The 22,023-nt window shown below is 39.1% G+C and overlaps 1 protein-coding gene across 1 annotated transcript; it reads right to left on the reverse strand.

The window, feature by feature from the left end:
* Positions 1–11,352: 11,352 nt before the first annotated feature.
* On the reverse strand, positions 11,353–13,564 carry LOC130995138 (ankyrin repeat-containing protein At5g02620-like). The gene is made up of 2 exons (XM_057920288.1): positions 12,887–13,564; positions 11,353–12,124 (listed from the first exon to the last, which is right to left on the reverse strand). Exons 1-2 carry the CDS (start codon positions 13,457–13,459, stop codon positions 11,462–11,464), a joined length of 1,236 nt encoding a protein of 411 aa, XP_057776271.1. The 5' UTR covers positions 13,460–13,564; the 3' UTR covers positions 11,353–11,461.
* Between the last annotated feature and the right edge of the window lie 8,459 nt (positions 13,565–22,023).

Genomic DNA, 22,023 nt, shown 5'->3' on the forward strand with positions numbered 1-22,023 from the left:
CCAAAAACGTGATGTAAATTTTTTTTTTTTCTGAGGTGATCTACACCGGTACTCAATGCAATCTTATAATCTCACGAACGTACAATTGTGATAACTTATCTGGTCCATACGCGATTAGGATCGGTATGAAATGTGCAGATTTTGTTAGTCGATCTACAATCACCCAAATTGCTGTATTTCCTCTTTGACTTTTGGGTAAAGCTGTCACAAAATCCATCGCTATGTGATCCCATTTCCACTCGGGATTCTCCAACGGTTTTAACTTCCCATAGGGTCGTTGGTGTAATGCTTTCACTTGCTGACAAGCTAAGCATCGCTCTACAAACGAAGCTATGTCTCATTTCATTCCGTCCCACAAAAATCTATTTTTTTACAACCTGATACATCTTTGTGCCTCCTGGGTGGGCGGTGTAAGGCGTGTTATGAGTCTCACTCATGATCGTATTCTTAAGTTCATCATCGCGGGGAATGCATCTTCTCCCCTCAAATAAGATAGCATTGTCTGATTTTTTTTTTTTTTTGTAACTCTTGAGATCTCCTGCTCTTATCCTTTCTCGTAACTTGTTCATTGTCTCATCTTTCCTTGTGCTTCAATCACCATTTTCCTCAAACTAGGCATCGTCGCAACAATACTTGCTATCGTCCCTGGTGGTTTTATCATCTCTATCCTCATCTTGTCAAAGTCCTTTATAAGCTCATCCTCTCTCGTGAGAATACATCCTAACTTTGACGAGACCTTTCGGCTCAATGCATCGGCTACTACATTGGCCTTGCCAGGGTGATAGTTAATGTCGCAGTTAACATCCTTTACTAATTCGAGCCATCTCATTTGCCTCATGTTAATATCCTTATGCTTGAAAAAGTATTTCAAAGTTTTGTGGTCCGTGAAAATCTCACATCTAACTCCGTAGAGATGATGTCTCCAAATTTTTTTTTTTTTTTTTTTTGGGCATGCACAACGGCTGCAAGCTCTAAATCATGCATTGGATAATTTATCTCGTGGGATCTAAGTTGTCGTGATGCATAGACTATAACTCTTCCTTCTTGCATCAAAACACATCCTAGCCCATTCTTTGACGCATCTGTGTAGATGGTATACTCTTTATCCATTTCCGGGACTAGCAGCACTGGTGTTGTAGTCAATTTCCTTTAAGCTCTTAAAAACTCTCTTTACACTCCTCTTTCCAATTGTACTTAGCTTCTTTTCTCGGTCTTGCTATCGTGGAAAATCCTTCAATAAACCTCTTCTAGTATCCTGCTAAGCCTAAAAAGCTGCAAATCTCGTTAGGCGTAGTTGGTGATCTCCACTCATGTACAGCTTGTACCTTGACGGGGTCAACTTTAATTCCTTTGGATGATACAATATGTCCTAGAAAAGTTACTTCGTTCAACCAAAACTCGCACTTGGTGAATTTGGCAAAAAGCTTCTCAACTCTTAGCGTTTCCAACATCGTTCTCAAATGTTTTGGCGCTCCTGCTCATTCTTCGAATAGATGAGAATATCATCTATGAAAACTAGGATAAATTTATCCAGTTATTGATGGAACACTCGATTCATGTGATCCATGAAAACTACTGGTGCCTTCGTCAAACCGAATGGCATAACTATGAACTCATAGTGCTCATACCTCATTTGAAAAGTTGTCTTAGGTGTATCCTCCTGTCAAAATTTGAACTAGTGGTATTATGATCTCAAGTCAACTTTCAAGAAAAACTCGCTCCTCGTAATTGATCAAACAAGTCATCTATCCTCGGCAAAGGATATTTGTTCTTGAGTGTCAATTTATTCAGCTCTCGATAATCTATGCACATTCTCAACGTGTCATCCTTCTTTTTTGACAAAAAAGACTGGTGCTCCCCACGGGGATACACTACGTCTAATAAAACCTAACTCGAGCAATTCTTGTAGCTGAATCTTCAGCTCTTGTAGCTCCTTAGGCGCCATTCTATAGGGTGCCTTCGACACTAGTGCTGATCCAGGTTCTAGGTCGATAGTGAACTCCAACTATCTTGTTGGTGGCAATCCTGGTAAGACCTCGGGAAATACATCTCTATATTCCCTTACCACTACTACATCCTCAAAGTTTTTACTTGATTCTCCTTCATCATTCAAGTAAACTAGGTAAGCTTGTGCTCCTTTCTTCTTTACCAATTTCGACGCCTGAAGTGCCGAAATGATTGGAACTCTCTTCTTTCTATCAATGCCGTGAAAACATGTCTGTTCCTTCCCAGGTGGTTGGAAAGTTATCTGTCTCTTCTAACAATCAATCGGGGCAAAGTTCTCTGCTAACCAGTCCATCCTTAGAATAATGTCTACGTTCCACATAGGCATTAAGTGCAAGGTTCTTGTTTTCATCTTTAGTGATCCTAACTCAAACTCTAATTTAGAAATCATGTGAGAACTGTAGTAGCTCTTCCTACAGGAGTGATTACTCTCAACTTGGGACTAGCTCGTTTTGGTTCGAGTTTGAAGGTAACATGCTTCCAACACTTAAAGAATGCGAGGCTCCTGTATTAAACAGGATTCTAACTGATGCATCCAATAACTTGCCCAATACTACCTTAAAGTCCTGCCTTAAACCGGCACATAAAACTCAGACATCTCATCATCAGTATCCATCTTCTGATGAGCAAATCGTGATAGCTCACAGAATTCTCGGTTATACTCTACAACCGATTTCTTTCCTTGCATCAAACTTCAATAGTCAGCCTCTTGCTGCTTACTGTACTCCTTGGTACAAATTTCTCAAGAGTAGCCTTGAATTGTTCTCAGGTGTAGTTTACCAGTTGCTTGGGTGTTAAAGTCTTCTGACGTGCCTCTCACTAGTCTTATACATGACAAACATGGTTTTCATACCTCAATTCCACATGTTTTGTTGTCATTTCCCTTCATGTTTTGCTTGTGAATGCTTGTTTGTGCCCGAATATTTAGTTTTATGAAGATTTGATATCTTGGTGTAGTTTTGGAGTAATTTCAGGAAAAATAAAGGATTAATTGGAGCATTTTGAAGATATGAGATTGAAGTACGTCTCGAGAGGAATCCGTGAGCGCAAACGGCGACCAAATCCGAGTCCGGACGAGGGAGAACGGAGCAAAACGAGCGGACTGTGCAAAACGCCCAGTACCCCGCGGTCACCACCCGCGGCCGCGGGGTGGGACCGCGGGTCAGCTGTTCCCAATTCCAGGGGTGTACCGCGGTCACCACCCGCGGCCGCGGGGCGGGACCGCGGGTTCCCTGAGTTTTGCCCACGTTTGAGCACCACGGGCGCGGGCCATGACCGCGGGAAAAGAGCGGAGTCGCGTTTTTCAGCCCTTAAACCCCTTTCTCCCCCTTTTCCTCACATTATTCATCATCCCCAACATTCATTTACTCATTCCTACCTCCATATCCAAGCCCTAACCCCCATTAACACTCATTTCCTACCCATTTGAAGAAGGCATTGAAGAGGAGAGAGGATTGAAGCAAGCTTCTCAATAGGATTTGTTCATTCTTTCTCTCTCTTTCATTTATGTTTCTCTTTTCATTGGGTATGTTATTGTTGAACATGATAGGCTAAATTTCTCTTTGATTTGGGGATTAGGCTAGATGATTATTGTAATGGATTGATTATTTGTGCTCAATATAAATCTTGTTTGTTCCTTTGCACATTATCTTTTCAAACCCTTGATTTATTTCTTGTATGGATTGTTGGCCACATTCTATGCATTTCTAATTTGCACTTTGAATCGGGAGAGGATAATTGCAATAGATAAGGTGTTTGAAACATATCAATTCGATAACCGGGAGGTTGAGAGTTGGGTGAGAGTATGTCGATCTTTGTGTGCTTTTGGGAGTTATAGGTTAGAAGTTGACCGGGGACGGCAACTATGACCCGTAATCTACCGTTTTAGTCGTCCGGGAGGGGGCTAGAACTAGTTGGGAGATCACTCTAGATAATTAGGTTCGTCAAGATTAGTATTGAGTTATAATTGAAGTCCTTTGCTTAATCATCGATGCCTAGTCCCTAAATCGCCTTAATCATCTTATTTATCCACTTTGCTTATTTGATTTTTATTTGTCTTTGCACTTGTTAAGTATTTAGTTAGATAATCAAACCAATCACTCAATCGTTTAGTCTAAATAGTCGAGTAAAATGAATTAGGATAATCACTAGATTGAACTACTAATCCTTGTGGGATACGACCTTGCTTCCATATATTACAACTACCCGTATACTTGCGGCGTGGTGAAAATATTAGCGAACAATACATCAAAAGAATCTACTAGGATAACTCAAAAGTTGTAAGGGTTCAACACTAGAACGACATCAAAACAAATTGTTCAAGAGACTCAAATGAATGACCAGAGGGTAGAATGAAGTAACTACCAGGTCGAACAAAAATGACCTAGAGTAAGAACCCATCTGGCTTTTCAACCGAAAGTTGAAACACATGGGTTTATAAACCCAAAACACGTCTACTGAGATTTGGATCATGCGGACTGGCCAGGTCCAACATAATCACTCCCCAGTCACACGGGATATACTATCCCGAACTTGGAAATTCTGTGTCTTCTAAACCCTCAACATACTATACATAACAAAACTTAAGTTCACACCAGCAAGCTAAAAGCTTAAACTCAGGGTCCTATGTTCTAGACTCTTGTTTCGAAAGTTCAATATTTTTCGACTCTCCTCTCATGTTGCGGTGGTGGTGGCGGAGTATTATCCCGCCTATCCTTCACATCACACTCTTGATGACATCTTTGAGGCATTTTTGAAATCACAAAAGGAAAACTCAACTCGACCAACGCTCTAAGCATCCTCAAAACTCAAGTTCAATTTACTAACTCAACTTTAAGGAAACCCTCACGGTCACCTTAACATTCATCTGTAAGGCAATAAGCACTCACGAAATGCTAACAAAAAGACCACTCTGGTCAACCTAATATATCCATCAGTAGAATGCCTCTTTTTAGAGGGCTTACATAAAGGGGTTATTTAAACCCTACAAAAACCATAGTATCTATCGTAATGTCCCTTCTAAATCGACACCATTAATAGTACTATGTCTCGGTCTGGACCTCCTACGGTAATTGCTACCAGTTAACTCATCTAGTTGCTACTTTAGCACACTAGGAACATCCATCTATTTAACATCAGTAGGGTACTAAATTCGCATGCTTATCTATCATCATGTCAAAATCTCAAGTACCAGTATCTCCTAAGTAAGTTATATACATCGCAATGTAATTGCAACTAATCAAAAACGAGGGTGTACCGCGCATACTCTCAAGATCATCCTTAGCTCTAGCCTACATCGACTTCTCTTCTCATCCTCATCAACTCTAGCCCTCCTCGGCTACTTTTCATCCTCATTATCGTTTATCATTTTATCATCTTTGGTAACTGATACTCAAGGATCGACTCGATATCTACTACACTCTTCTAGAGTCCCTGGTAGAAAACAAGCATCCGGTCAGTAGATCCGCATAGAAAATCTGGGTATCTGTAACAAATCCCATCTCCTGTGGGTCCAATGCTCAAGACGACATGTCCCATCATATTGAGTGGCTTTCTTCCTTGCTCAATCCTACCACTCGATTGGTAGCACGGGGACTAGGTGCACGATGCCATCCAGTCTAGTAACAACCATAAGGCTTTCATCCTTTCATAGTCTATGAACATGTGTTTGAAAATCTACTAGGGTATCTCTGTACCACATACTGTACGCCTCGTCCTCGTATCCGATCTTCCCTGAGTTCGATCTCACAACAGTCCACTTTCGTGCAGTGCCAACAGTCCTGGCCAATCTATAAGGAGAACTTAAAGGTGACTCTAGGAACTAACTCTACTTGGCTCCAGCAACAGAAATAAACAAAACATAACTTAGCAAAACTCCTACTAAGTAGTACTGTTCTCTTAAAACTCAAGCTCAAAACATCTAAATTCTCATCTCGTCCCATCTTTACATAGTAGGTAACCTCTCTAAACAATGATATTAGATCCCTTAATCTAAATCATCGTGACTCAGTAAGACAACTCAACAATTCTCTCTCAAAGCCATCTCCAAAGACTATGGCTCATGATACCTCCTCAAGTACCATTAAGGTTGCGTGAGCAAAACTCGCGTCACAAAACAACTCAACATATCGTACAATATCTCATTGCTGCATGCTAATAACTCATCATTAATCATGTTATTATACTCAAGCTCATAACTCAAACCAACAAGTACTTAAAGCAATTGCTAATTCTCTCAAGCTTTAGCTCTAAGTTCTCATTTCATCCTTCTACTTAGTAAAAAAAAATCTCTCTTAACAATGACATTAGATTCCTTCATCTAAATCATCGTGACTTATCACAACTGCTCAAACAATTCTCATCACAAAACATCTCAAATACATCACATCATAACTCATAATTATGCATCCTCAATCATATAACATCATATGATATAAACGCTCTCATGATTCATCATGTAACATCAACATATGCTCTTACAACATAATAACTCATTATTAATCATGTTGTCATCCTCAAACTCAAACTATGCACCTTTAAAGTGTAACATCATAACTCATCATATAACCTCAACATCATGCTCTTCAAAATTTAACGTCAAATAAACTTTGAAATTTTACATACCTCGTTGAGCCTGGTGTGATGGTGCGCTGAGCTCACGGTTGTTAATAACTATTAGTCTAGTGACTCATTCTAGACTAAACTCAAGACTTCTAATTCAGAGCTTTCCTTCGCTCTGATACCACTCTGTCACAGCCCGCCTTAACTAAGGATAGTTAAGCCGAGTGATCTACGACTAGGGATGGGGTTAAAGAATAAGGGAAAGAAAGGGGCATCATTTGAAACCGTAAATCTTACTTAACTTAAGAAAAATCATCGTATTTACTCATTAATACTCTTTTGAACAGTCTATGAAAGACAACATAAAACTTAATTAATATCATTAATCAAGTTATACATCATATGAAACCATTCTCTTAAGACTCAAAGTATGACATAACATACTATAACATCAACAACATCTTGCAGCGGAAAGTAGCTAGACATATGTATGAAGACATATTCTAGACAGGTTAACTATTTATTAACAACCCTGGAGACTCCGCTCATTGCAGCACCATCATCACATCAGCTCAACCTGCACATTTAGAAAACATATGCAGGGCTGAGTACAAAAGCACTCAGTGGGCACGTATGCCTAGGTATAAAAATACATGCTTCAAAACTATAAATTGTCATGCCATCATAATCAGTACAGCGAGGGAGTTTTTCGCTAAAAAGGGCCCAAGCTTACTAAGTTCATTTGTGATTCTTAAAGTTCGTCTGATCAGACTAAGTTCTTTTGTAATCTATCATATCTGAAACTGTGTGCCGGAGAGGTGGCCACCTCTCACGGTCACTTGACCGGCCAACCCGCTAGATGACTCACGGTCACTGGTGTACACTAGCCCTGGCAGGATAGCTATCAACTGCTCAGGACCCGAATTCGATTGCATCATTGGCAAAGCCAAAGCAGATAGATATCATACTAAAATTTAAACATTTTATGGCAAGACAATACTTGAAATAACTTTAACTCAAAGATTTTGTCATGAAATAACTTGCTCAAAGGTAGCATTAAACTCGTTTGATAGATATATAAAACTGAAATTAACAGTTAAATCATCTCATGCATTCATTCGTATAAGAGGCCTACGACAAGCAGGGGATCTCTATATACGTATAGTAAAAGTAATGCCCACCTCGTTGTGTCTCTGTATCAATGAGTAACGTCACTCTCTCCCTCAAGTCGTTACTTCCCAAAAGGACCTTCATCGTTATGAAGAATTGGTGAGAAGTTATAAAAGAAACCTCGATTAATAATCTAATCTCTTTTATGAAACATTAGTATCTCTAATGTTCATCTCTCTTGATTGTTAATCAATATAACAATTATTATCTCTCGTCATTACTCATTAATTATAACATCCTTATGTTATAATTAGTAGCGCTTCAATTAAAAGAAATATTTAACACATCGAAAAGTCCACTTTCTTAGCAGATCTATTCGCTCTCATCTCGTCTAATTAACCGATTAGAAAGTTAAACTTTCCATTAGGCATGTATTTGAGTCACGGGTCAACAAGAATTGACTATGCTCAAATTCTAATTTCACTAAAAATTTCGGCATGACCTATTCATATATAATGTCAGCCACGAGATTTCAACGCGTGAATCTCACTACGTGAACTCGTCTCTCGACTCAAAACTTAACATCTTGACATCTTTTCAACGCAAACCAAACAATTCAAAATCATCAAAACTCTTTATCAGTAAACTATCATTTATACTCGACACCAATTGTTCGAGTGTCAGATACCAACATTTATGTGCGTTAATCATAACTCTCACAACTCACACCATTTAGTCATATCGTATCATCCATCAAAACAAATATAATCAAGTTGTTTTCTAGAAAGTTTTGCTGTTTTTGTGTCATCTTTAAAAATTCATAACAACCAACTCAATCATCATAAACTCTCATACCAATTGATCTCAAAAACTTCATGAAGTGTAGTTCACTCTAAAAATGGTAGTTAACCAAAAAGGTTAAAGGTTTTTGGAGATATTGCTCTTTTAGTGCAGGCTGTCAAAGATTGACAGTTTTTGCCAATTTTGTTTAGGCCATTAGAAACCAAGGCAAACCTTAATAAAATTCCATCAAATTTAATCATCCAAAACTAAAGGTATCCTTGAAGATTTGGTTAAAATTTCACAAGAGAAAACGTTCATATGATCTGCCAAATAAACAATGAAACTCATACACTTTTACTGTTGGACAAATATGACAGCAGAACAGGGCATTTTTGAAATAATAAACTGCTCTGTTTCAGAGGTCATAAAAATCGAAATCTTATGTTTTTAGAAAAGTATTGAAGTCTAGTTTCGTTTAAAAAAAACGGTGATGCAAAATCCTTCATGGATTAATAGATATAAACGTTTTTGTGAAGTCTACCAATAGTTGACAGATTCTGTCAAGGATTTTTCAAAATATCTTTAAAATAACAAACATCATCCAAAAGACATGAAATTTTGCAGCGACGAAATACACATATCATAGATAAACATACTAAAATTTCAGAGTCATCAAGCAATGAAAACTCATCGAAACATAAGCTTGAAACTGCTGTAAAATTTTGACAGAATTCCAGTTTTAATTTCGTTCAACCAATTATCATCCATAAATTGTAAATCAATTAGCATGCTCATGTGATATCGTAGAACACATATACGCAATAATATTCATTATGCAACGTCCCAAACTTCACGAATTTAAATAATCATGCTCTAAAAACTTATACAATTTTCGTGCTTGAAAAAAATACGAATTTAATATATATCGATCCTAGCATACCCCTAAGCACAAATATCAAGTCAAAACGATCAAACAAAAATCGAAAGACAAGCTAATATGTGAAAAACGGGGCTGCCCTCATGGGTTTCATAGCTACGGTTCGTTCCGTTCTTACTCCCTTCATTAAACATGCTCAACATCTACCCAAGAACAACATACTAAAATTTCACGACGATCCGACGTCGTTTCAAAATAAAGTCGAGAATCGACGTTTTTCGACGTCGACGAAAATCGAAAATAAAACCATCAAAACGTAGGTAGAGATCTTACCTACTTAGATACATGATCGAAAAGATGATCGGCGCTCGTCTCGGTGCTCAAATCGGAGGTCAAAAGCTCCGTCCAAACTTAAATGGAAAATGGCGTGTGTAGTGTGTGTTTTAGGTGTTGTGTGTGTGAATATGTGAGTTGTGTGTGTGGTGTGGGCTGATATAGCGTGAGTTAGTGAGGGGAAAGGGGTTTTGGGAGGTTTGGGGGTGGTTAGGGGTAGGGTAGGTTAGATATTTAGGATATTAACCCGTTAGTCGTTAAATATCTCGTCTCGTCTCGTTTTAACAACTAACAACCCATACTCTTTGTTACTCGCCCTCTCAACCTCTACTCACTTTCATTGCACTCGTAATTCTATATAAATATAGAAAACGCAAGCTCGTTCTCAAAATTCTGATAAACGAGCTCGGTTCGTTTATCGAGAAATCCCGATTTACTATTCACTCGTCGTCCAAAAATAAAAACTTTCATTATTGGACTTGTATCGAAAAACTAAGAATATTTCTCGACGACGTGCACGTAAGATTTTGAAAGTCGACAAAAAGACGAAATAGCAGTATTTTACTATTCATCGTCAAAAAGTCAAAATTTTCAAAAACGTCTTAACGGACTCAGATCTCACTTCCGAGTTCATCGTTCTCATTCAAATAATTATCTCGAATTATTCAAATACTCAAACTCAAATACGGATATAAAATCCCACATCATTCTCACATCATCGAAAGAACATCTCAACATCTTAAAAAAAATAACAAGAAAACTTCATATAACTCCTCATCTATTTACAAAGTAAATCAAACAAGGGATCTAAACCCTAATTACTCAAACTCAAGCAATTAAACACGTCATCAAAAGCCCGGGTATTACACATATATATATATATATATATATATATATATATATATATATACTAGAAATTCTGTAGGACGCGGTGTTTCCATAATTGCTCTATGAATTATGGGACCAATAACAGCACTTGTCGAATCATTTTTAAGTGTAGACATATTATACTATGACTTGTAGGTCACAATTGTAATACATTTAATTAGAAGTATTTAATTTGTACAACTAGGAGCAACAATCTACACAATAAAATTTATATATAAACTATTTAAGTATCCTTTTAGACATTACGCGTTATATATACATATCGCATTATACCAAAAACTGTATTGAGGCATATGCAATGTACATACAAAAGGTAACCTCAAAATACTAGTAGAATGTCACCGACATAGTGTAATAGAGCCAAAAGTCATAGCTAGAGAATTGTACAAGTACATACAATTTGCTGGATATAAATTCTAGAAGATTTAAAAATATTGTCTATCATGTCTAACTATTACTTAATAGAGGCATATCCAAATGTGCATCATCAAAATTCTCTATCTATCTATTAAAAATATTATCACTCATTTTATACATGAATGATTACATAAACATTGTTCAATCTTAAACCTAATTTCTTCTTAAGTCACTTAATTCAATATTATCACTCATTTTATACATGACGGGACCCTCTCTATATATATATCTATTAAAAATACAATATTCATTAACTTTTTTATTAAAACTCGTGTCCAGCCAAAATAGTATATATGTTAAAACAATAATTATGAAGGCTAATTGGATTTAGTGAATCTAAATTAATTAATAAATGTAATATCAAATTAAAGCAGTAGAAGTTGAAAAAAGTAATGATATATATAGTGGAACATGAAATGCAATACTAACTACGTTGATAACAAGGACAGGCGTTTGAGTTTTTATATTGGATTAACTAACTAACTATGATTAATTACTAGTAATTACAAAGCTCTGACGCCAAGCTCTAACATAGTTGCAGAAGGAGGACACGATGGGTGGACCGTATCTGTAGTAAGCAACAAGTCCAAGAGAATAGAAGTAGGAAATGGCAGCTGATATGATGAGAGAACGATGTTTTGTTGGGTGATTTAGCATCTGCATGGAAGTCGTAAAACTTGTGCAGAAAAATACCAACGAGAAAAGAAATCCGGTAAGGATAGCCATCCACAAAGATATTTTCCTCTCCGTCGGCATACAGAGCCCTATGATTGTGAACACTGTCCAAAGAAAAGCACTCATGTTAGCATTCATGAATTCTTGGTACTTTTCGGGATTGGTAGACGCCATGATCGGTGTGCCGGCTTTGTGTGTTGCCGAGTCGTCCTGCCACACGCCCCCGGGAGGGTTGATCGCCGCCTGGAACGTCATGCCGGCGATCAGGGCCAGAATCCCCAACACCACCTCAATCGGCACCTTGTTGAAACTACTATTTGAAAATTTTATTGTGGTTATATGTTCGAGGATTTTTGTTATCTCAGATTGAATTGTGTCTTGGGGGCTTTGGAGGGAGATGTCCAAAGCTGTTTCTCGATTGGAATTCCTTGAACATTGATATTCAACTCCAGTATTTTCTACCAAATACCGAACAATCTAAGATGATCAAAGGTCAGTAGTTTGAAGTATAAAGGTGAATTACTCATATTTAAAATTTGGAAATTTGGAAAAATTTAATACCTCACCCGGGAACGAGATTCAGTGTACCACATTTTATGCCCCACTTCGTGTCCCACTTTCAATTTTACTTATTTTCTGATATGTTTTTTCTTCAATTTCAATTTTATATGCTTTAGTTTAATTTTGTGATTATTAACTAGGGTTTATTCCATCAAATTAGGGTATATAATTATTTTTTATCATTTAATTTCACTTTTATTAGCTAATAATTGGTTGATAAATTCAAAGTCATAGTATATACTTTAAAAAAAAAAAAATTATTTGAAATAAAATTTAAGTATAATTCATAGTGTTATAATAAATTTTATTTTAATAAAAATTATTTTTAAAATAATAGATATAAGAATGGAACATGGTGGTACACATAAAATTGTGGGGCACCGGATCTCATCCTACTCAGCCGTCCCCATATAGGGATTTAAACGAATCGAAATTGATGATTTTTTTAACTAACCCAAGTTGAGAGAAATTTATTAATTTTATAGAGTTTAGTAATTTACTAAAGATTGTTTAAAGTTGTTTAGTTGTGTAATCAAATAGATCATTTTTCCAAGTAAAAAAATAATACTAATATTATATCAATATTTGATTAAATAATCTTTGCTATTATAAAAATGTTTAAAACCAAAATTGAGTCAATTAATCAAGTGACAAAGTCGATGTAGACAACTTACTAACCTCGACTTGTTTGTACCTAACAGCCAAATGCAATACTGTTTCTCCATAATCATCCTGTAAATGGACAAGCTCACGAAAGTGGTTCACTAAAACCTGCAATACTCTAAGCTGACCATGTTTCACGCACAAATGCAAGACGGTCTGTCTGTGATCCACCTTCTCCGTTGCAGGCAAACGGTCGTGTCGAATGAACTCTTCCAAGATCTCGACATGCCCATTCATGGCGGCAATATGAACTGGATTCATGCCGTGGCAGTCGCGCAGCCAGCACGTCTGAGGGGCGATTGCTAGCAATTTTGAGGCGATTTCGACTGTCCCTTTTGCTGCTGCGATGTGAAGAGACGACGACTTTTGGGAGTCCAAACTCCAGGCTAGATGTTGGTTGATCCTTAATATCTCCTCGACAATGGCTGCTTGTCCGCTTCTTGTTGCTATGTGGAGGAGATTTCTTGAATCGGGAAATGAAACTACATCGAGAAGATATGGATCTTCTTGGAGTAGTTCTTGAAACGTTGTTGCATCACCTAGCGTTGCTGCATCGTAAAGCTTTTTTCTAATTACTTCTCGAACCATTGCCTGATTGTGAATATTAATTTCTTGATTATGTTGTTGATGGTGTTGAGACAGTCAATAATTCTGGAGATGTTTATATAAAGACAATTTTTTAAAGTGGTCATTAAGAGAATTTTCTGCATAATTTCCTACTTAAGTACTGAGACTTGAGGTGAGTTTCATACTCACTTTCCTGGTATTAAACTTCGGTCTTTGTAGAAATTTTATTCTATTGTGTTCATTCTTCAACATATAATGTAAAGGTAAAAGGATCAGGTGAAAATCATATTTTTTTTCGTGAAATTTGAGAAGTGTGAACAAACAAATAAAATACATATACGAATAAGAGATGATCAGATCATGAACAATTAAATATAACACACACACATGATCTAAATCTTATGTATTTTACGTATTTTAATTATTCATGATTTTACCATCTTTTATTCATGTATTTTATGTATTTGTGCATGGTTCTCAATTCTCATGAAAAGATGTGGTTCTTACTGATACTGATACCTTCATATATTTTCTAACCCTAATTATATTTTGAGAAAATATTGAATAATGATATTTTAGATGTCATGTAGTAAATAGACTACATATTAAATTCATTTTCCTATTACATATAAGATAAATATTATGTAAAGCTTCCTAATTTTGGCAGGTTACAATTATCTAATTTTGTACGAATGTGAAGCCATTTTAGATTAGTTATGTATCATAACTAAAGCCACTAAGAGATTTCCTATTTACGTGATAATGTATGATTGAAATTTTCATTTTAATTATCAGTATTTTTACAATAATTAGTATTTTAATTATCACTTATGGGTGCTGCAGCTGAATCATTGCCTATGCTAGATAAGGAAGTGGTGAAAAGCGGTCCAGTTCTTACTCTTGAGCAACAACAATGGCTGATAGCTCCTTATTCTGCAATGGAGATCAAAACAGCTTTATTTGACATGAATCCTCATAAAGCCCCTGGTATAGATGAGTTTAATGTTCTTTTCTTCCAGAGAACATGGCATGTTATAGGGCATGATATTGTGGAGGCAGTCAAAGAATTCTTCCAGACAGGTTTCCTCCCTTCTGCTCTAAATACCACTTTGCTCACTTTATTGCCTAAGATTCCAAATGCTAGCAATATTAGAGAGTTTAGGCCTATTGCTTGTTGTAGTGTTATCTACAAAATTATATCCAAGGAGATAACTAACAGGATGCAACATGTGCTAGGAAGCATAGTAAGTGAAAATCAATCTGCATTCATCAAAGGAAGGGGTATTGCTGACAATATATTGCTTAGCCATGAAGTAATTAAGGGTTATAACAGGAAACATGTCTCACCTTGTTGCATGATAAAGATTGATATACAGAAAGCATATGATTCTGTGGAATGGCCATTCATCAAATATTTGTTATTAGAACTGGGATTTCCGTTTATGTTTGTTCAAAAGATTAATATTATGGTATGCTTGACGTCTGTGGCCTACTCAGTTAATGTAAATGGTAATGTGACTGAGGCGTTTCAAGCAAAAAAGGGCCTGAGACAAGGAGACTCAATTTCTCCCTATTTGTTTGTGATTTGCATGGAGTACCTGAATAGTGTCTCAGTGAATTGAAGCACGATAAAGGGTTCTAGTTTCATCCGAGATGCAAGAGGTTCCAACTGATACATGTATGTTTTGCTGATGATTTGTTGTTGTTCTCTAAGGGTGATGTGCAGTCAGTCAGGAAATTATTATGGGCTTTTGATAAATTTTCTCAAGTGTCAGGATTGAAAGCCAACAATGCTAAGAGCTCTATCTATTTTGGGGGTGTCCCAAGAGATACTCAGCAGGAAATATTGCAAGAGTTTGGCTTGGTACAAGGAGAGCTACCTTTCAAGTATTTGGGAGTTCCTTTATCTTCAAAGAAACTGTCAATAACACAATGTCAACCACTCATTCAGAAAATTCTTGCAAGGATTGAGTGTTGGTCAGCAAGGTTATTGTCTTATGCAGGCTGTCTTACAATTGATTAAAGCGGTTCTGATTAGTATTCAAACGTATTGGAGTCTGGTATTCCTTCTTCCTCAAAAGGTAATGAAAACTATACAGACTGCGTGTAGGTCATTTTTATGGTCCGGTACTGCTGAAGTTACCAAGAGGAATCTGGTTTCTTGGGAGCAAATGTGCAATCCTAAGGAAGCTGGAGGGTGGAACATTATTAATCTGGAGCTATGGAATAAGGCTGCTATATGCAAGCAGTTATGGAATGTGCTAAAATCTAAGGAAAAACTGTGGGTGAGGTGGATACATGGTTACTATATCAAGCAAAGAGATTGGCAAACGATGCCAATTCCAACTCAAGCTGCTTGGGTGGTGCAGAAAATTTTGGGAGCTCGAGCTTACATGACTTCAATACCCAATTAATGGTATGGATCTTTTGCAGCAAGAGACATTCTCCATCAGGAAAACCTATGTGGCTATGAGAGGAACACCAGAAAAGGTGAAGTGGTATCCTATGATCAGTAAAAGCTTAGCTGCACCTAAATGCATCTTTATATTATGGCTTGCTATACTGAAAAGGATGGCAACATGTGATAGATTGCTAAGGTTTGGAATACAGTGTGAGCAAGTATGTTGTTTATGCAAGCAGGAGAATGAGTCACTTAATCACTTATTCTTTACTTGTGAATTATCGGCTCAAGTGTGGAGGAAATTAGCTAATTGGTGTGGAGTTAGGCAGCAGGCTTTCACTTGGGATGCAGAGGTGGAGTATTTGGAAAGTCAAGGAACATCTAATACCGGGAAACAACTCATGTACAGGTTAGTGGTTGCTACTGCTGTTTATCATTTATGGCGAGAGAGAAATGATAGAAAATTCAATAGTAAAGAAAGTGATGTAGATAGAGTAGTGAGACAATGTCAATTGATGATGGTGGTGAGAGGAAGTAAGAATGCTAAAGTTCAAAAGATGTTTTTAAACTAATTGTATTCGTGTTTATGTGATGTAAGGTGGTGGTTTGTGTTCGCTATTTTATTTACACGCCGCAAGTGTACGGGTGCAATTGTATATAGTGGCAAACAAGGTCGAATCCACAGGGACTAATGGTTATCAATGCCTATTCTTAATTACTTTACTCTATCTGGAAAACCGAATTGTAAAGGTTTGATTTTGGAAAACAAATTTAAATTGAAATAAAGAAACACAAAAAGAAATCAAGCTGTGAAAATGCGAAGTAACAGAAGAAAGAGAGTTTCCCAAGGCAAATGTTTCAACAGATTCTCCTAACTAACACGTTTGATTCAATTAATGAGATAATTCCTAAGGCAATCTCAAAGTTAATTCATACCCACTCCCGTGGCATACAAATCGTTGATTACATGCAAGGCTACCATCCCTGGATCACACTTCTAACATGTAACTCCTAAAAGTTCCTAGGATTAACGCCATCACAATTATTAATTCCCTTTAGAATTAGAATAAATGTGTTCTATGTTCTTAGTTCAGGTATTAATTATCATCTCCCGATCTCAAATTAAAACCTATGATAATGCTAAATTGGTGATCAAGCAATAAAGCAAGCAATTATAACAAGAACATAGAAAGGAATATAAATCTCAATTAATTAAATCAACAGTCAGAAATTCGAATCATGTTTACTCCCTAAACCCTGGGAAAAGGGATTTAGCCACACATAGACATATGACTAACAATCACAATCTCAATAAAACTAATGAACATTAAGCAATGTAAAACCGTAGAGAAATCGAGATTCTTCAGTCTTGCTCTTGCTCCGTGTCTCACAGCTCTCAGGAAGAGTCCGAATATGATAAAAGGTGTCTGGGATAAGCTAAAAGATGGTATTTATATGCCCTAGGTCGTCTAACTCGAAAATACTCCAAAAATCGTATTTTAGGTGAAAAAGCGGAAAAGTTGGGCAGACTCGGCGCCTCGCGCGGGCGTCGTCGCGCGGGCGTCGTCGCGCGGCCGCATGGCTGGCCCGCGCGAGCTCGCGCGGCCTCCTCGCGCGGCCGCGCGCCTGGACCGCGCGGTCCTCCAGCGGGTTCTGCAATGTCGCGCGGCCGTGGCATGCGGCCGCATGCCCCGACCGCGCGACCTCCCGGCGCCGTCCTCGCACACGATCGTGTGTCCTCCGACACACGGACTTCCCGGCGCCCGTTCTTGCTCATCCGATGCCCGATTTTTGCCCCGTTCGTGCCTATGGACTCGTCACTTCGCGTACTCCACTACGCTTCATCCAAAACTTCACAAATCGAGTCCAATAACCTGTAAAAACAACACGAGCACGGACGAGTAGTCTATTCCACACAAAATTAATAATTCAAACCAAAGACACTCAAGAACTCGATGAAAACACCCAAAAACTATGAATAAACGCGACAAAGGAGATGAAAAATGCATGTAGACAACCCCCCAAACTTAAACCATTGTCCGTCCTCGGACAAAAACAAAGATGAACCACATATGAATCGACAAGAGCGCAGAGAAAAGTGGATAACCTTGTGGCTTCAGATTTATCAACAAAAACAACAGCATGCATTTGTGTCTCCTATCATCAAGACATGACACTCATGACAAACTTCAAATTATGGTCTCAATGACTCGCAATCCTCACCAAAAAGATAAAGAATATACGAACTCTCAATTCTCGAGTGTATCAATCAAAAATGACGTGTATACGCTCAGTTCAAGCTAAACATGTACTCATCCATAAGCTTGTCAATCGTCTCACCTCTCCACCACTAAATGTGTGCTCCTATAACCAAGATAAAAAAGGTCTTTATTGAGGGTTGTAATGAAGGCTCTTTGGTAAGGTAGGATATGTTTGGCTAAGTGACTCAAAGATGCAAATCAAAGTAGCATCATCACCAACCTTATAGCATTCTTGCTCCATTCTATCTCCACCTTTCACAAAACCAAATTTTTCAATATATAATTCACCACAACACAACAATTATCTCCCATGGCAATATGACCTTCTAATGTATCCTATGTACCCATTTTTTCAATTTTCTCACTCTTTTTTTAATTTTATTTTTTTATTTTAAAGACTTGTAGGATACTAGGATTTTTTTCAATCAAAGACAAAGTTCATAAACCATGATCACACACCTCCACAAACCAACATTCCCATAGCAACAAACTCCAAGTTCCCACCCACGGCTAAACCAAATAAAATGGATAATAAAAGCTCAAAGGGGCGAAACTAGGATCATATAGAGTAAAAGGACAAGTATGGGATATATGGGCTAGCAAAGATGGCCTTCTATCATCTCACAGTTATTAAGCACACTATGTGACCTCGAGGGAGAAACCAAGACAAGTTCTAGCGAGAAACAAGCATGCTTGAACAATCACTCAAGAAACAGAAATAAGACTGTGGAAAATAGTGACAGTCAAGGCTCAAATCTCACAGCTTATTTCATTGATTGCGAACACATTAGAGACCATGCTTATCATTTATCAATCATGCTCAATCTCAACAATGTCAACACAAACACATGCAGTTTTACCATTTTAAAACAGAAATCATCATAGGCCAGTCATCCAACTAATCCATGCACATCTCATCATTTCACCAGGGCATCAACACAGAGCGACAAACAAAAACAAGACTGACAACTTCTCAACAAAGCAAACAAGACTCAAACGACTAACACAAAATAAAAAGAAACAAAGCAATAAAGATAGAGTGCCCACACAGCCACATCCCCCCAAACTTATTCTCCACAAGGAAGAATAAGTTTGAAAATGAAGTGTAGGGCACAGAGTCGAACTCACCGGGGCTCAAGGGGCCGGCGGGTCCTGAGGATCCTGCGGCGGTCCTGGGAAGGCTCGCTGCCAATCATTCATCGACCTCATATACGCCGCATGTTGGCGCATATACTCCTCATGTTGCCGTACGCGGGCAGCGCGCTCAGCTTCAAATTGGGCATCAAAGTAGCCCTGTTGCTGCCTCTGGAATGCAGCAAATTGATTGTCCACGTGGCCGTACATGTTGGTTTGCAGGTTTTGGAAACCTGCATCCATGTGGCCGTACATGTGTTGCTGCATTGTGGCAAAGCCGGCATCCATGTGGCCATATAGCCGCTGCTCCATGGCAGGAAAATCGTATCCAACGGGCGGCGGCGGAGGTGCATGATGGTGGGGAAAGTAGGATGAAGTCCCCGCCTCAGACTCTTGGGGCACGTCGCCCCCTGCTTCATAAGCTGCTTCCTCCTCTGCAGCTTCATCTCTTGCCGCTGCCCGTCCTGCCTGTGATGCCGGTGCGCGTTGGCGTATGAGGTTGAGGTGCTCCGGGGTGTTCAGCAGCCAGTTCGAATGATAGCCACATCCAGCACAGTGGTCAAGTGCGGGTTGGGCAATGGAAAGTATAGCTTTGGCTTAAAGACCCAGTATAAGTTCCGGCCACCCGTGATGTGTCCCGCTGCTTTGAGCACTTTTAAATCCACCAGGATTTCTTCAGAAACCGCGGTCTCCATGATCTCAAGTTCCAAGTCGAGAGCAAGGGCGGTGACAAATCCTCCAATGCCAATGGAGGCGGTCGGGGAAGTGAGCTGACTGTGAAATTGATCTAGCAACTGAGGGGCTAAATCAATCTTGTCACCTGTGAGCATACAGTTTAAATGTAGCAATTCGTCAGAACGTAGGTTGCCCACATTTTCCCGAGCGAAGTAGTTGTAGGCCATCACCCGCTGTAGGTATCTGAATACCGGGTTTCTCAATGCTTTGGCCTTTGCACGGCCAGTGACAAAGTGCTTGGAGTCCTCAAGAGTTAAATCAGCCATGGCGGCCCATAACGTCTGCGGTTGAAAACCGGCAACACCATATATCCCGCTCCGCGGACTTTCAAGAACGTCATTGAAATTGTTACAGGTGAGCTCGTAGTCCGTGTTGAGCAAGCGGAAGTGGCACTCCGTGGGAATGGTTCAATCATATTTGATCTTTAAGGTTGACAGGAACTCGATCGTGAGAATCCGATAAGTGTGCCAATTCCCTGTGAAAACCTGTCGAAGTCCTGCTCGATCGACCATAGCCCAAACATCATCCTGGATGCCCAACTTCTCCACAGTGGTTGGACAGATGTACTTTGTGGGCTTGACCGGGATGTGAATGAGCTTCTCCCAGTTCTTTAGTGAGGCATCATCTGGGAGTTCCACACCGAAGTGAGCCGGTGAGAACTCCGAAACCGGCGGCGCCGCACGATTGCATCTGGATGACGACCCAGTAACCTTGCCCTTTCCCTTGGCAGCCCGGGATGCTTTCCCTTTCGGTGGCATGCTGGGAATACTACAAAACCCAAACATGCTGCATTATAAACTATCCCCCAAACTTAAATTACACACACAAGAAGAATAAAATCAAGGCACATCAAGCCACCACCCAACACACCAAAACAATTCAAAGGCCAAACTCATGTGTTGCTTATGCTTAAAATATGTAGCATGTGATTAAGAATATAAGTTAGAACAATATAGAGCATAGGAATAAGGCCAAAGAACATCATCCCCCACATCATAGCATAGAAACCAAATCCACACCAAGAGCTCAAATTGACCAACAATTAAGTTTACCCATGATAAATAAGACATTCCCAAGCATTAATTCGTCCAAATATAAGCATAGAATCAAGAGAAATCAAGAGAAAACGAGAAATCCCCAAATTTAAGCCCTAGTTTGGAACTAAGAAAATAAATCATGGAATAAAACAAAACAATCGGTCAAAAGCTAGTAAATCATGCCAAGAATTGAAAAACATAAGTAATTGGGGCAAGAAAAACATACCTTGGATGGATTGGATGTAAGAAAATAAGAGAAAAATATGAATTGGGGTGTTAGTGTGTGAAAAGTGGGTGTGGTGTGTGTAAAAATCGTGTAAAGAGGGAGAAAATAGGGTTAAAACCGAGTTGGGCGGGTGAAAACGCGGGTCGCAGCCGGGTCCGGGTCGCGCGGGCGCGTCGCGCGGCCGCATGGTTGGACCGCGCGAGCTCGCGCGGCCGCGCCCCCAGACCGCGTGATCTCCCCAGACTTCCTGCCTTCCTCGCGCGGGCGTGTCGCGCGGCCGCATGGCTGGACCGCACGAGCTTGCGCGGCCTCCTCGCGCGGCCGCGCCCGTGGACCGCGTGAGCTTCCCAGATCGGCTGACTTCCTCGCGCGGGCTCGACGCGCGGGCGCACGCCTGGGCCGCGCGGTCTGGGCGTTCGACTCCTCGAAAAACATGTTTTTTTTCTCTTTTTTTGGTTTATACCTGCAAAAACGCAGCAAACAACAAAAACGAACAAAAGCAAAACAAAACTAAAGTACTAAAACTAAAGAAAAACTCACAAACTTTGGGTTGCCTCCCAATAAGCGCTATTTTAACGTCGATAGCTCGACGCTTCATGACTCAACAATCATGAAGATCAATAACGTCCACCGTGTGGACTTGATCCGGGCTATAGTAAGCCTTCACTCGATGCCCATTCACTCGAAACGGCTCACCTCCTTCTTTGCTCAACTCAATCGTTCCATTAGGAAAAACTTGGGAGATGGTGAACGGTCCTGACCACTTCGACTTCAATTTTCCCGGAAACAAA

Source organism: Salvia miltiorrhiza, chromosome 7 (genome assembly GCF_028751815.1).
Source record: "Salvia miltiorrhiza cultivar Shanhuang (shh) chromosome 7, IMPLAD_Smil_shh, whole genome shotgun sequence".
NCBI classification, from domain to species: Eukaryota; Viridiplantae; Streptophyta; class Magnoliopsida; order Lamiales; family Lamiaceae; genus Salvia; species Salvia miltiorrhiza.

What these genes read in the sequence shown, in the direction of transcription:
- LOC130995138 (XM_057920288.1), bottom strand. Translation starts at nt 13,459, where the DNA reads ATGGTTCGAGAAGTAATTAGAAAAAAGCTTTACGATGCAGCAACGCTA. An exon ending in TTAGGTACAAACAAGTCGAG is followed by an intron (nt 12,125 to 12,886) that starts GTTAGTAAGTTG and finishes TGATCATCTTAG; the next exon opens with ATTGTTCGGTATTTGGTAGA.